The sequence below is a fragment of the Wyeomyia smithii genome, chromosome 2, assembly GCF_029784165.1.
Source record: "Wyeomyia smithii strain HCP4-BCI-WySm-NY-G18 chromosome 2, ASM2978416v1, whole genome shotgun sequence".
Taxonomy (NCBI): domain Eukaryota; kingdom Metazoa; phylum Arthropoda; class Insecta; order Diptera; family Culicidae; genus Wyeomyia; species Wyeomyia smithii.
In genome coordinates, this window is record NC_073695.1 from 121,367,962 (window position 1) to 121,384,449 (window position 16,488).

At 36.3% G+C, this 16,488-nt stretch overlaps 1 protein-coding gene across 1 annotated transcript in view; it reads right to left on the bottom strand.

Annotated features, from left to right (window-relative positions):
* LOC129724545 (dendritic arbor reduction protein 1) overlaps nucleotides 1-16,488 on the bottom strand; it is a 179,606-nt gene that overhangs the window by 86,567 nt on the left and 76,551 nt on the right. The window contains exons 2-4 of the mRNA XM_055679532.1: nucleotides 8,701-8,884; nucleotides 7,884-8,608; nucleotides 7,336-7,828 (exon numbers count right to left, since the gene is read on the bottom strand). Of these exons, the coding sequence (XP_055535507.1) occupies nucleotides 7,336-7,828; nucleotides 7,884-8,608; nucleotides 8,701-8,884 (1,402 nt within the window). The remainder of the gene's footprint in view (nucleotides 1-7,335; nucleotides 7,829-7,883; nucleotides 8,609-8,700; nucleotides 8,885-16,488) is intronic.

A 16,488-nucleotide genomic window follows, 5' to 3' on the forward strand; every position in this document is an offset into this window, starting at 1 on the left:
ATTGTCCTGGAGCTACAATGTGTGTGGCGGGTCAATCACCAACACGCCAGTGCACAGTGGTCCAATGAGGCAAAAAGTGGAACTTAATTCCATAGCGCCTTTCAACTTCATCCTAGCTTAATAGTATCTTCAAAGCAATTGTTTGTATGAATGACCCGCATAATTGCAAATTGTCAAAAAATATGAAAAGTTTACTATACTAAAACTAAAAAAATTAACTTTTTTGTGTTAAGAGATAGAAGAATATTTTATTCAGCAAAGTTGTAGAAAATTCAAAAATATGAAACTTTGTTGAGCAAATGAAAATCCTATCTTTTTTCGGTACAAAGTTATAAAGTACACTACATGGAACTTATTTAAAAGTTAGTTTTTTGTACTTAACTTTTGTTAGTTGCATTTTACACGAAAGTGTAGTTCGGAGAAATTATTAGGACACACAAAACACACATTTTTGCCGAAGACCATATATCTCCAGGACTTATCCTTACAAAGATATAGTACATTTCAGCGTATTTTTTCGATAACTTTAAGAACATATAAAGGAAAAAGGGGCAAGTGGAATCATGATGTCAATTCTTTTTCTCAAAGTTTAGCTCAAATGCTCAAAACTACTATAAGTTACATCCGTCCCAATCCACCTAATCTTTATTCTATACGTTGTTGAAGTTATCGAAAAAATATGCTGGAATGCCCATAACTTTGTAAGGAAAAGTCCTGGAGATGTGTGGCCTTCAACAAAAACGTGTGTTTTGTATGCTCAAATGCTTCTTTAGAACAACGTTTTCTTGTAAAATGTAACTAACAAAAGTTAAATACAAAAAAAACTAACTTTTAAGTAACTTTTACATGAAATACTCTGTAACTCTGGTCCCAATGAAGATAGAAATTTTGTTTGTTTAACAAAGTTTCAAATTTTTGTATGTTCTAAAAATTTGCCGAATAAACCATTCCTCTATCTCTTAACACAAAAAAGTTAGTATATTTAATATATGAAAACCTACTGTAACATATGCTCGCCGTACTTTAAAATGGGTGGATTGGGACAAATGGAACCTAAAGAAGTTCATAGTACTTCAGCTTAACTTCAAGGAAAAGTAATGACATCATGATTCCACTTGCCCCTTTTTAACCTATACGTTCTTGAAGTTATCGAAAAAATAAGCTAAAATATGATATAACTTTGTAAGGAAAAGTCCTGGAGATATATGGTCTTCGGCAAAAATGTGAGTTTTATGTGTCGTAACAATTCCTCCGAACAATACTTTTGTGTAGAATGCAACTAACAAAAGTTAAGTACAAAAAACTAACTTTTAAACAAGTTCCATGTAGTGTACTTTATAACTTTGTACCGAAAAGAGATAGGATTTTCATTTGTTCAACAAAGTTTCATATTTTTGAATTTTCTACAACTTTGCTGAATGAACTCTCTGAATGAAATCTCTTAACACAAAAAAAAATAATTTTTTAATATTTAGTATAGTAAACTTTCCATATTTTTTGTTTATTTGCAATTATGCGGGTCATTCATACAAACAATTGCTCCGAAGACACTATTAAGCTAGGATGAAGTTGAAAGGCGCAATGGAATTAAGTTCCACTTTTTGCCTTATTGGACCACTGTGCAGTGGTAGCTAACTACCAGTCTCCAGGTAGTTAGCTAGGAGGTTATAAGAGTAAAGAGGGTGCATCACGCACAAAAGCCACTTCCCGACGTAATACTTAACCGTCGTTCCGGGAAGACCAGGGCTGGAGACTGGAGGGGTTTTAGTGGGTCGGGACAGGGATCAGTAGGTGTCTGGGGGAGTGTAACTACCCCAGCATCTCTCCCCTAGTCTCATCCCCACACCCTGAGTTCTCTTCTCATGTGTCTGTTTGCAGATTTCCCCGGCACCTTTGAAAAAAAACACATCGCAAGGAATCAACGAATTTGGAACGTTCAAATAGTACGATACCGCATTTAAATTATATTGAGGTCACAAATATCGATCAAAGCAGGTATCGTTTTAAATAGTCTTTGAATTTCTTTTCTTTCTATAACTTTTGAGCCACATATCAAATTGTTATGAAATTTGTTATTTGTGAGTTTGAGAGATGACTCGTTCGTATGACTTTAGTTATGTTCAAATAAGTCATGTAATTTTTGAGATAATAGACTTTGGTTGTTTTATTAACAATTTAATAACGATTACTTAAGTTCGATTATAATCAAATGAAATGGGAACGTATAGGGCAGCCAAACTTTGAAACCACGAGTTCAATCATAATTCATCAGTTAACGCTTAACTAGTCCGCTCGTCTGATAATAATGTTTATTGTGTAGTTTCTGAGATAATGAAGTTTCGTGATTTTCACATTTCGGTACATTACAGACGAAGTTACAGTTCGATTACAGTAAAATTCAATAGGGTGTTATGAGGCAGCTAGACTTATCAATTGACATTAGTTTTGTGGAAATCAGTTCAGCCATCTCTGAGAAAAGTGAGTGAGTCCAAGTAGTCTTCGAAATATGTTCCTTTTCAAAGCTGGATTTCACATTTTTAAACATAACAGTCAAAGTAATAGTCCGATTGCAAAACAAATCAATAGGGTCTTATGGGGTAACTAGACCTTCCATTTAACACTGATTTTAAGAAAATCGGTCCAGCCATCTCTGAGAAACATGAGTGAGATTAAACTGTCTTTAGAACACGTTTCTTGTCCTAACTTTTGAACCACTAGTTCAATCTTTATAAAATTCAAAAGTTAATGGTTTTCAAGGTAGCCCGTTCATTTGAAACCAATTTTGTTCAAATCGGTTGTGTGGTTTTAGAGATAATGATGTTTCATGATTTTTACATTTTGATACATAACCTCTAAACTAAAAATCCGATTACAATAAAATTTAATAGGGTCTTATGGGACAACAAGACCTTTCATTTGCAAATAATTTCATGAAAATCGGTCCAGCCATCTCTGAGAAAAGTGAGTGAGAATAAAAATCTGCACATACACATACACACACACACATACACACACACACATACAGAAAATGCTCAGCTCGTCGAGCTGAGTCGAGTGATATATGCCATTCGGCCTTTTGGAGCACTTTTATATCTTCGGTTTTGCAAGTGATTGCTATACCTTTCTAGGAGAAAGGCAAAACGTAAATGTCAAATTTATAGTGTTTAAGAAACTGTAGAAAACTAATTGCAAATTTCAAGTAAAATTAACAAAAAACAAGCGTTTTTGGTTACATATTTTTTAAATGGTTACAATTGATCAGGAGTATGTATTTATAATACATTTTTTATGTTATATGACTGTGAAATAAGTGCTTTATTCGATGCCTAAAGGATTTTGAAGTGAATTTTCAAATATGTTGATCTTAGGCCAATATGAAAACAGGGGTAATTTAGCGTTGTAACGTCAACGTCACTTATGAAAAGAATTGATTTGATCATAACTCACATTCCTTCACTGAAAATCTCTAAGTTTAAGTTTGGTTCTGCATGCCCATACATTGAACGAAAAAGTAAATTTGCTACGTAGTTTATGGATAACCCCACAAACCAAGTGCATAAAGTAGAAGTAGAAATATATAAAATCAAATATTGAATATATTCATATGAAAATGTCTAAGAAATATGTGATAAATAATGGATATCGACTGATTCATATTTTCGTGACGTTACAACGGAGTGAGAATACCCCTTGCTGAAAAATGAGCGTTGTAACGTCACGAAATATAAAAGCTTCTCAAATATAGATGTTACCAGTAATAGGCACTCTAAACATGGCAAAATGTTCGATTATTATTTGTTATCAAATCGTGGAAGAAGAAATTGTTATAAAATTCCAAACAGAGCAGAGTTTTCGACTTTTGTAAGGAAAGTCCCGACACCTCAATTTCTCGCGCGTTGTAACGTCACGCTACATTTTAACTCCCCAAGGAAACATAAACAAAGTAAACAAATATCTTATACATCATTCTTATAGAAAATTTTGTCTACTTTCCGAACCTTTAATAATATCAAATGGTTTCACGAAAAAAATACAAGTTAGAATTAAAATGATGCCAACAGAATAGTCAAAACGTTGTAACGTCACGGTAGAATGTGTCACAAGATTTTAGCGATTGATTAACAACAACAAAAGTTATAATAAACAATTAAAGTTGATTTTTTTTGACGAAAAAGAATTTTTTCTTCCAAACCGTTGCCATTTTGCGAAGAAAAAATCTAGAAATATAATCATGTGTACTTCACTAGCGACACTTATGTAGATAATGAGAATATTTTTGTTTTGGTGATAGGTGGAGTTGGGCACGACTTCTACTGCTCGCCGCGGAATAACTTTTGAAAAAAACGATTCACGGCAATCGCTGCACAGCTTCCATGTTGTAACAAAAATAGCAATATTTTTTTTGCTATTCTGCAAGAGTTGTTTAATCCAATGATATATTATTTATATACCTTACATCTCAAATGTCCTTTAAAAAAATTAAAAAAAGCCATGTTTTTTGAGCGTTTGGTGGATATAACCTCTTAAGTAAATTGAATTTCAATAATGGAACCAGAAATATATCTTACTACATAGAAAGATTCGAAACAACGAATATTGGTCAGTATCATTTCAAAGGATATTGCGAAATGAAAATATTTCTGAATGGTGTTAGAAAAATATTTAGGTGTAATTTTAATCGGTAAGCTAATAGAAAATATTGAATACTTATACAAAAAGCAAGATATTTATTGATTACTTGCTCTAGCTAACAAGTAATAACTTCTGTTACCACAAAAAATGATCATCTTATCGTGAGGATTTTTGCTCCATTTTCTCTTGGCGTTGCGTCGTGGTGAAATCATTTCAATCCAATAATAAATTCCAGATTGCAAAACCACACCGTCTATCTTCGATTGTCTAACGAGGCACGTAATGATTTCTCTAATTAAATCAATTATAACGAAAACCAGTACTAATATCAGACCCGATGTTTTCCTCCTCACACTTAGCGCTCCCGTTTAACGGTCTAGTGATACCTGTGAGCAGTCTCTCGACATCAGAAATCATTTAATTTAACACTTCACTGATGGCAGCTGCTACCAGTTCTGAATGTAACTATCGATAGAAGCAAATCGAAACGCTCTTCAGGTTTTACTGGGTCTGAGCCCGAACTAATCGAACGTGTTGCTGTTTTTAATCATGATTTATCACATAATAGTATTTAATAATTGCCGACTGATAGGTGAGTGGAAGGAACAATGATTTATTGATTTTTCTCGACTTGCTGCAGTACAGCTGAGTTGAATCTGTTTGTTTACCTGTATGGCAAGAAGAGACAAGCCCCTGTCTCACTGAAAACATACGATTCTTCGCGCAGCAAGCAAGCGTCCAAAGGCGGAAAAACAGCTTTTCATCACACCTTCGTTAATCTGTATCAATCATTATTGAAGACAGTTAGCCATACGATGATTAGTACTTTTATTTTTGATGCTGCATATGAAAGAAAAGTAACAATTACGTTACATGTGATTTTCATTATGGAATATTATATTATTATTGAATATTGGGTTGGCGATAGAGGTCTTATTGGTCTGTTGGTTGCAATGTACCTTGCTGCATAAGTGTAGGAATTGGTGAGGAACACTGATAATAGAGATAATAGAATGAGAATCATCCTGTAGGTGGCAATTCGCAATGACGAGGAATTGAATGAGCTGCTATCCGGCGTCCCTAATTGCCCAGGGAGATGTCCTTCTAATTCAAGCTTTTCTACCTTTGAATAAACAGAGAGACCCAAGAACGATCTCCGACGCTATTTTGGATGAAATCTAAATTGGCTGATTACCATCCAATTTGGGTACTATCGGAAACTGGATGATGACCAGGGACCGTAAAGCAACTCCAGACACCATTTTGAAATTTAAGATGGTGACTTCTGGTTAACGACGAGCAGCCAAAATGGACCAAACATACGAGTACTTTCGGAATCGAGACCTGAAAACGTTCCTGACGGCCCTTTTGATATTAAAAATGGCGTCTTCCGGTTTCTGAAGGTGAAGCAAAAACGGTTGAATACCGCTCAATGTAAGTATTTCCAGATTCGGGATGATGGACTGAGGCCTGAAATCAACGTCACACGCCATTATGAAATTCAAGGGGGTGACTCCACGTTTCTATTATTATGCTTCAATCGATACTCCCCGTAGTAATACCAAATAATGTACTGCTTATACAACTACACAGCAAGCTTTTAATAATCGTTCAGATGCTTCCCGATCAAATCTATCAACGCAAGTTACGAACATTTCAATTTCACTCCATATATCCCTGAAACTTGAGAATTTTTTGTTTCGCTCCCGCTTTCATTAGCCATAAATTTAATGTCTACCTACAAATATGAAACCGTGATTGCAGCGGCTAAGATATCATTTCAATCCGGTGGGAGGTCGTAATGAGCCTTACTAACGAGCATTATTATTAATATTTTTTTTCGATACAAACACGGTACTGAACACGCCGTGCTTACACCCAGCAAGCTATTTGTCGGACGCCACGTACACGTTTCAGGACTGACGGAAAATCAAACATTTATCGTTCCATATCACGAGTAATGCAGAATTGAAATCTCGTCTCTCCGGAAGATTTTCTATGACGTGCATCATCCAGCCGATATCAACCGTGTCAGACATGCGTATCTATTTAAACTTGGTGAAAAGCTACACCTGTCATCTGTGGAAACTGGTTCAAATCAAAGCCCTACACAATAAATTCCATCGTCAACGTTTTACTGACGCTTTAAACTAACGAACTGAATCTGCCATAAAATGGAACAACTGTCTCACCCATCGCGCACATATCGAACACGGGAAACGCCATGGATGGATAAATGGATGGCGCACTCGCACACGATTGATGGTGTCGCGATAATTGCACTCGATGTTTTTGTGCGATGGAAGTTGCCACCTCATTGGGTTATAGTTTCACTTTCATTTTTGCGGCGGTTATCGATTTGTTAGTTGCTTGCTGTTCGCTGGAAGAATGATAAATTCTAGATTGAAGTACTGTGACGGGATAACAAACACGTTAATGTATTAATTAATTTTTTATTCGTGACCTGTTACTGCTAAATAGGTTCTATTCAAACAACTGGTGACGGTTCATATAGTATCTATGTAATAAACTTTTGATAGACCAAGAACCGAATGTAATTATTCCTGTGATAAAAAAATTATTTTTTTTGAACTGAAAATAGGAATATCCCGAAACACCGCGTTGGTTCAGTCTTTTTCAAACTAGAATTCAACAACAATATATACCATGAATTACAGATAGAAATAAAACTGCATTACTCACCTATGAAATCACAGTGATGTATCCGCCGCTTCTCTAATTCCGGATTATTTCTTCGATTATATCGCCCCACGATATGTTTAACCACTCCTACACTGCTGAGAACACTATTGATGCTATGTTGAGAAGTCCGTTTTCTTCCTGGAGCACTGCTTGCACTATTAGTAACACTACCGGTGTTGTGATTGTTATTATTACTAGCACTATTACCACTATTACTGTTCGAACTACTACCGTTAATTGCTATTGATGCTATTGCTATCTGATTGGACGAAATTTGGTTCACTGCTGAAGTAGTATGTGATTGACCAGGTTGCAGTTGAGAATGAAGCTGTTGAGATCCGGTAGGCACACCGCTAGAGGATGTTGTAGCGGCTGATGGGTGCGGATGATGATGAAGGTGCGACGCTTGATGGCCGCCCGTGCCTAAATGAACCGTCAACGACGCCACTTGTTGTGGATGGTATGGTGGCGGAGGTGTTCGTCGAGGTGGGTTCTGTCAAAATAGCAAATTTAATTTCATATTTGTAATGGTGTACACGAGTGAATACCTGCAAGGTCGTTCCGGGGCTTCCGGGGTCTGAGTTTGGTGGGGTTAGGGGAGGAACATACATCAGCCTGGAGATAGGAGCGCAGATTGCAGAGCCTTGATACTTAGGATGATATATCTGGCCAGCTCCATGACTTCCTCCTGTGCTAGGTTGATGCGGTGACCAATGGTAATAGTTATTGTTTTGGTTAACTTGTACATGATGGCTATGAGTATGATGCTGCGAATGGTGACCGGTGGAGGAACCCTGAAGACTTCCACTAGCGTTGGTACAACCCATGTAACCATTGAGATTGTGTTGCTGACCATGAACGTGGTGACTAGGGGCCAGTGATGTTGAATGGGGATGCGAATGATGCAGATAGGTCATATCACTATTAGGTAGAAATATGTTTCCAGTACTATTACTGCTAGTGTTATTTGAGTTACAAGTACTATCGCCTATAAGATGGTTTTGGTGTATGTTATTGTTATTATTGTTGCTATGCACTATGTGATTTTTTTCAGTTTTTATCTCTAACGGACTCAACAACGGCGAGGAGAGCGGTTCTAGGAAAGTATCATCTACAGCCTCTGTTTTAACCTGGGGAATACCGTTCAGAGTTCCCAACATAACTGCATTCTCCGGGTCAATGTTCTGAATTGAACTGGTAATGTCTTCCCATAAGGGCGGTCGCAGGAAAGAATCATCGGAGTCTCCGCACAAAGCATCTCGGTGTTTGTTTCCTTTGTTTGGAGTGGGACAAGAGGATAATAGTGAATATCATAAATTTATTGCTTAAAGATACTTTGAGTGAGTGCAAGATTATATAACCTACCGAAAAAGAGCTCCTTACTGTAATGGTCATAACCTTGGCTCCCGTATCCAACCAACCCTGATTGAGGTAGCGGAGAACTTGATGATGGATGATGTTGATTAATCGGCACAACGTCCAGCTCGACATCGCTTTCCAATTTATTTATGCGCCCCATCAGCTCATGCCGAAATTCTAATTCTGGTGACTGTTTAAAGAAACGGAACAATAAAAAAGGAAATGATTAATGACGGTAATTAACTGGTGACGAGAATTAGTAGCTTATGAATGTGTTTCAGAAAGTTAATGGCTATGTGCATCGCGGATTTATATTTCCAATCGTTTCGTTAAAAATTAAAATGAAATCTATCCAGACTTGCCGGCAATTATCATTTGTCAATCAGTTTCGAACAGTCGCGTTTTATAAACCTGTCAGGTTCGAGTAAGAGCGCTTAGAAACAGAAATCCTTTGCTTAGTATGCCGTGGTAATCAGAAATCAATCATAAATTGAGCGCAAAAAATGTGGTGACATAGCGAGCCGCGAAATCCGTCGGATACGTTCGCTGTTGGGCAGAATCAATCTTTATGGTCGATTGTATGCAAATCACTGCTCGTGGTCTACGCCGGTATCGCATTTTCTATAAAATCAGTTTTCGCGCCTCATATCGAATACGACTCTATTCATAATGGTTAAGGTTGAAGATTTCCTTTTGGCGATGCACGCAGTATGCTTTGCCATAAACTTGGTGATTTACATGCTTATGCTGGATACTATGAGAAGTGGGACATAATAGTGACTGAGCTGATTTGAATCTCTAAAATGATCAAATTGCTTAATTTTATATGTTGGCGATAAACGACATGGTAACACTTCCTGTAGATTTCATAGGTAGCGATGAACTATGATCGATAGCTTCAATTGAAACTTTTTAAGCACTTATGATCTTTCTCTTCTTTTTGAAGGAGGGCAAAACGCGTATAAACCACTTCAGCTACTGTCCAAATAGGCCTATTATGTTGACAGGTAGCATTTATTCAGTCACTTAAGTTCGTCAGGCCGAAGTAATCTAATCGCCTGCGGGTTTAAGCGGGATGAAGAAGAGAAATCACTACTTCAAGTGCTCACTGTCTTTCGTGAAAACCATAATGTTGCTGTCCGTTAGAGCGTCTCAAAACATTTGACATTTGAATTTTGATCATAAACCAGATAATACTACATTTGATTATAATACATTTTTAAGCTACTAAATGAAGCGTTCTAAAACAATCCATTTTGCTGTTTGTGTGCATAACTTTCTTAGTTTAAAAAAAAAAAAATAGTTATGTGCTACTGTTCGTTCATGTCACTCGACATGATTTTATTGCATAATTATGAAATTATTTATAATACATTGTTTTCTACACATATGAAACAGCGAATTGAAAGCCACACTACTATTAAGATGCATTTAGTTTATTATGTAAATTTATGTTCTCGTTGATTTTTAATGACAGTGAGGTTTCTTATTAATGCGACGGCATGAGATGAATTGCAACACTATTATAACTGTCACCAGTATGTAAACATAGCTTTTTTACACTATATTTTTATATAACTCTCTTCTATAAAATGCAATCACGAACTCGCTATTCACGTGGTCCGGAGGCTTACACAATGTTCCTAAACGATAAAAAAGGCAAACCTTTATGTTTGGCAATTTTAAAATGTGATTGGTGAAAAAAATATAAAGAAAAAAAACAAATGAAGAACTGTAAAAATAACTAGAAATAATGTTGGACATAAACGAAAAATATTATAAACATTGCAAGTATCTACTGTTATATTACCCTATCTAATCTGTTTGTATGTAGTCGACATTTGCTTGACGAAGTAAAAATAAAAAGCTATTCAATATTACAAAACATTGGGGTATTCCTTGGTTAAAATCAGTAAGCATTTGATCCAAATTTACAAATTAAAAATATAAAATCGGATTTTTTTTTAGAATCTGATATAATTTTTAAATTTGAAATCATGTCAGATTTGCACTGCTTCAAAAGATGACCCGTAACATCTTTTTGACCTGCCTTATTTCATTGTTTTTTTATTACTATCAAGTGTTAACTTTTTAACAGAATCAATTTGTACAATGAGCAGACACAGAAGCGTACGCAATACTTTCCGCTGATTTTCACTCCATAATAAATATAAAAGTGTCAGTGTGACCGGTTTGTCGCAGGAGTTAGCCCGACAGTCATATTAGCTCATTGGTGCAGTGACATAAAATACAAGGCAGAAATTCTGAATTGAATGCAATTCGTGATGAAACGCCTTTCTGTTGGACAAAGCTGGCTGCCTAGAATAACTTCAGCTGGATTGCATTGATCGAGCTTGTTGGCTTGTCCGAACGCAATGGAACCATCGCGCTAGAATTGTATCCTATTTTACAGGGATGTATTACGGGTCCAATAATAAACATCGGATATGCATAACTTGTCTACCCATCAAACTGTATCACCGAAATTGCACTATAGATAAATGGCACATTCACAACCGACAATCGTTGTTTTTCATAATGAGAATGTGTTTAGTTATAAATCAGAATAGGCAACTGAGCGGCGTCATCGAGGCAATCGGTATTTAGACAAATATAAGCAAACAGTATAGGTCCCAACTCAACGAATTGGTAAAGGCATCTTAAATGAGCATTGAATAATTTTAATGCGATTTTAATCACATTCTAAAGTTTAAGTCACATCTCTTGCATGTTATAAAAGGTTATTTTTACTACACAACTCGTCACTGGCTGTCACGAATGGGTACGTTAGACAGGAGCACTTAGAGTTAAAATTGCTATCACTGGAAGCCAGTGTCTCTGTATAGCATACTGTTCATTAAACGAACTATGCGCCACTTCTCATTCGCCAGTGGTTGTTGGTTCGTTTGCAAATTTAACTCGTTCCCGCCAGCGTCATGCTTTTTATTGCTTGTACGAAAGCTCATATAGACTTCTATGTATGTACCTAGCTATGTTCCCTGTGTGCCTGAAAAGATCACCTCTGTGTTCTTCGAAATGTGTTAATTTTTATGCTACTTCTCTTCGTTTTACAGCATTCGTTGGCAGAAGGAGCTAAACTGTGTTGTAAGGCGAATTATGGGTCCAAAGATTTGATGTGAGTTTAAAACAGACATGTTAGCCTTTAAACGTAAACATGATTGACGCTGTAGAATAAACTATAGAATTAATTGGGCTTTGCTGTCCTACATTCTATTCTGGTCAAAAGCAACGACGGTTCACACATCAGCAAAAGGCAAGTAGACATGTTACTGCACTGTTGTTTCGGCAAATTAGACTCAGTCATTGCGTTATACTTTTACTGATGTGTGAACCGTCGTTGCTTTTATCCAGAATAGAATGTACTTTAATACATCGAAAACTGATTTTGTTCCAGTATTTTAGAAGAAAGTATTTAAAAGCGATAATTTGAGCTAACGGTACCGGAACACACATACACGTTGCCTAATACACTCATAGGTATTGCTCAATTTACAAAAAAGAATCGATTTTTTCGAGAAGCTAGGCGCTCCTAATGTTTATTTTAGTTTGGTTTCTACAAGAACATTTAAGTATTGCTTAATAGCTATGTGTACCTGAAAATATATTGAAAAGCCTGAAGATCGGACCTAGATACCCACTAATCGAAAGAATATTTTTCTTTAAAGATTCATAAACAACTATTTCGTTTATTTCTGTTAATTTTTCGGCCTAATTCCATCACTGCGTTCACTGCACAGTGGGGTGACTTCATACAAAGGCTGTTTTCCGGACACCGGAGGTCGCCATCTTACAATTCAAAACGTTGTCTGAGGTCGATTTGTGGCTTCAGTGCATCATAACAATTCCGGAAATACCCATATTGGGTGGTATTTGGTAATTTTTCTCTGTTATTCAGAAACCGGAAGTCGCCGTCTTGGATTTCAAAATGGCATTTGGAAACAATTTCTGGCCTCTGAGCGTTAATCTGGTTAAAGAAACACTAAAATTGGGTGGTATTTGGTCATTTTCGGCTGTTTTCCAGACACCGGAAGTCGCCATTTTACAATTCAAAATGTTGTCTGAGGTCGATTTGTGGCTTCAGTGCATCATAACAATTCCGAAAATTCGCATGTTGGGTGGTATTTGGTCATTTGCCGCTGTTTTTCTAAAACCGGAAGTCGCTATCTTGGATTTCAAAATGGTATTTGGAGACATGCCAGAAGAAGGAGGGTGTCGAAACATTATGGACATGTTTGTTACACCTGAAAACATTCACTTGCCTAATTTGGTTATATTTGCTTGATTGGTTCTCGAGCTGTGTGAAATTTGAGTTTCATTTGTATGGGACCCCTCCCTTATAGAAGCAGGAGGAGTGTCAAACTATTATGGATATATTGGTTACCCCTAAAAACATTCACATGCCAAATTTGGTTGGTTAGTTCTCGAGATAAGCAGAAATTTGTGTTTCATTTGTTTGGAACCCCTCCCTCACAGTAAAGGGGAGAAAATTGGGAAAAGATTCGGAATTTCCACAAATATTCTTTGTTTTTTAATCTCATACAGTGAACTATGTGCTTTACTTTGGTATGCAAACAAGTGCGAAGTTAAAACTGCCTGCAAACGGGCTAGGTATTGATAGCCGGAATATGATTATTTAATTTGCTAGGGTTTGATGATAATACTTTGAACAATTTTTCTTTTGACACCAAAAAAATCCAAGCTATTGTTGAAGCTGGGTTCAATTCAGTTTAAAAGTGTTATAATGTAAATGCTGAATCAGGGAACTGGGGGTAATATGCTCACGTTAAGTAGAATCTGTCATTACGTGCCCGTTAATGCAGAATGTAATTGAAAATACACTTTAGATTGAAGCTGAAACAGGGGTGGCATTGCGTATTTCGTTTCGAGTGATTTTTGTTCGTTTCGACCACATTTGACATTGCCGATTTCGATTCGAGCTCGAAACGAGTAGATGGCGTATTATTGCAGTTGATCTTCGAGCATAACTAGCATTACGTATTGGTTTAATCGAGCATTTTTTAGCTCGAAAGTGATAAAAAAGGGTCGATGAGTTGAAGACGTTCGTTTGTACCTAAGTTTGTTGACTAAAACATAAATAATTTCACTAAAAATCTGTGAAGTGGAAAAACATTAATTTGGCAGGATCCACAAGCGAGTAGACTCAAAGCAGGGGCTAACTTTAACGAAGCAGGAATCGTACTAGTGCAATTTGGAGGATAATATTGTATTCAAATAGGTTCGAGTGCTCCCCACCTTATCTTGAAATGTTGACGAAACCATGAAAAAAATTCTTTTGCATCAGAAAATAACTAACTTTGTTTCTTTTAATGCAAGCCTAATACTCATATCTTACTGTTTACGAGTTTGATTTCTCTCGATTCGAGTTCTCCGCAGCGAAATGCGCAATGTCACCCCCCTTTTTTACCGAGCACACTCCTGAAGCATGAAAATATCTAAAATACGTCGAGATCGTGAAATTTGAAAAATTCTTCGAAATTTTGTTTTCAATTTCGTTAGGGGTAATCTGCGCATATGTGTGTCTAAAAAGCCCTACAACAAAAGGTCAGAATGCGCCGCAACAAAGCGCATGCGTAAATGTGTTGCTATGACAGTTGTTGTCCAGCGCATGCGCAAATGTGTTATGCGCAGTGAAAAAAGATCGACAATCACTTTCATTATTGGCACTTCTAGGTGTATTAAATTGATGATAAAATACAATACTCAACCTTTCAAAATGAATTGTTTCATTGTTTTCGCATAATTTCAACGTAAACTTGACATTAAATCTAATAAACGTAGAAAACGTTTCAAGGTATACGATAACAAAAATTGGAGTTATCTTGGTTGCACTGCAAGCGTTTTGTTTATCTTCGCATGGGGTATTTTGACCTGTCCCGAATAGTTTTATAATAATATTTCAAATTATTAAAATAATAATTCAATCGAGTATTTTACGTTGGCTGCTAAATACTAAGAACTTTGTTCACAGGGAAATCACTTTGTAGTATTGTTATTGAGGGGCGCAGTGTCTCACGGAACTTGTTGAATAAAACGCAAGAAATAGGCCTCTAATGTATTTCTAATTTCCTTAGGATTTATGCGATATAGGAAGATAATATGATATCCACGTGTGAGTAATGTAAAATATTGTAATATATGTATTTTAAGAAGGTATGTATTTTGTGTAATGTTGAAGTGACGGGGTTTGCCTCAGCTGGGCATTTTGTACACTGTTCCTCTATCTAATTATCTTACATAACCACTGTTTTGTCAATGTCTGAATAAGCTGTTAATTTGTTTTGAACTTTATTATTTGTATTTTGTTTGGCTTCATTGCAGTTTTAATATTCTTTAAACAAGAATTCCACTAGATTCAATAATGAAATTAGAGAAGGTGTTCAAGCGGCTTCGGTTTGGCAATGTTTTTCTTTTTAAGGAATTTAGAATCTTGCACTTCATCGTTGAATATTTTTCGGGATCTTCCCTGCATGACGCAATAAGTATTTACGACGACTGCAGGCACGAGGTTCCAAAAATATTTCAAAAATGCACAAAGGAGTAATTGGAATTTAATAATCTAGGAACATCAGAAACAATTCCGTGAGGCCTAAAATCGAAAGCTTTGACTCACATTAGACAAGTGGACTTTAGTAAAAAACCCTCTTTACAATAACGTGAATGCCTATGACTCGAATCGCAAACGCACATCCAAAGAAGCTAAACAGTGTATAATTATTGGAACAAGCGTATAATTATTGGAACAGAGATTCAACTTCTGTTCAGAATTTGGTTTTGTGGTTTCCAAAGGTATCGTGTATTTCTGGCCCATGGCATTCGTCTTACTGTAACCAAAATAACCAAAGAACGTCTTCAAATATAAATAATCTGCTTCATTACGCCATACATCAGTAGATTCCAAGAGAGTATATTACCTGTCTGGGAATTTAAAAAAATAATGGACAAAAACCGCCGATTTTTCATGGGTTTACCTTTACACGCATCGACGAAACTACCCATGCAACATCAATGATAGTAACTCATCAGTCAGCAGAAAAACTCGACAGCTTTATCAGTGGAACTCTAACCGTGTTTGCGAGAACAATGAAGCTATTCCGTTCAGAAGTGAGCGCGTTCAAAGAACGATACCCCGTCGCGTCTAAAACGCGATTTTTGGGCAAACCTGAACCGTAAGATCTATTCCAACAATGTTGACAGAGGAAGAATTTATTAATAAAAGGATGAAAGAACTCAAAAACATGCCTACACGCATGTTTTCTTCCGCCAAGGCGAATGTTGCGGTTAGCTCGTATATCGCTCGTGAGGACGTAGATTTTTTTTCGCAGGTAAGCTAACATATTTACCTTCCATGAGAAATTTATCAAATTAAATTATTGTCTTAGTTATTGTTCCAGCACCATCCAAAAAACGTTTACTGCAAACGTTTACATGGGATCCGAAAGTTGTGGATGCCGTATAAAGTAAACTCAATAACAAAACCCAAAGACAATTCTAATAGTTTAAAAATGCACAACATCAACATTAGATAAATTAAGGAACTTAGAAACATGTAATGAAAAAATCGCGTTGAAACTATTTTGTTCCCTCACAGCAATATTGTAATCACAAATGAAAAATTTTTTTAAAAGAGAAAAAAATACTATGGGCAAGTCACTGTACAATCAACAGCATTCAATATTACTAAGTATTCATCGTTTCATTTTTGGGCACGTTATTTTTTGATGATCAAGGACTTGATATCGTCGATGTGGCGTC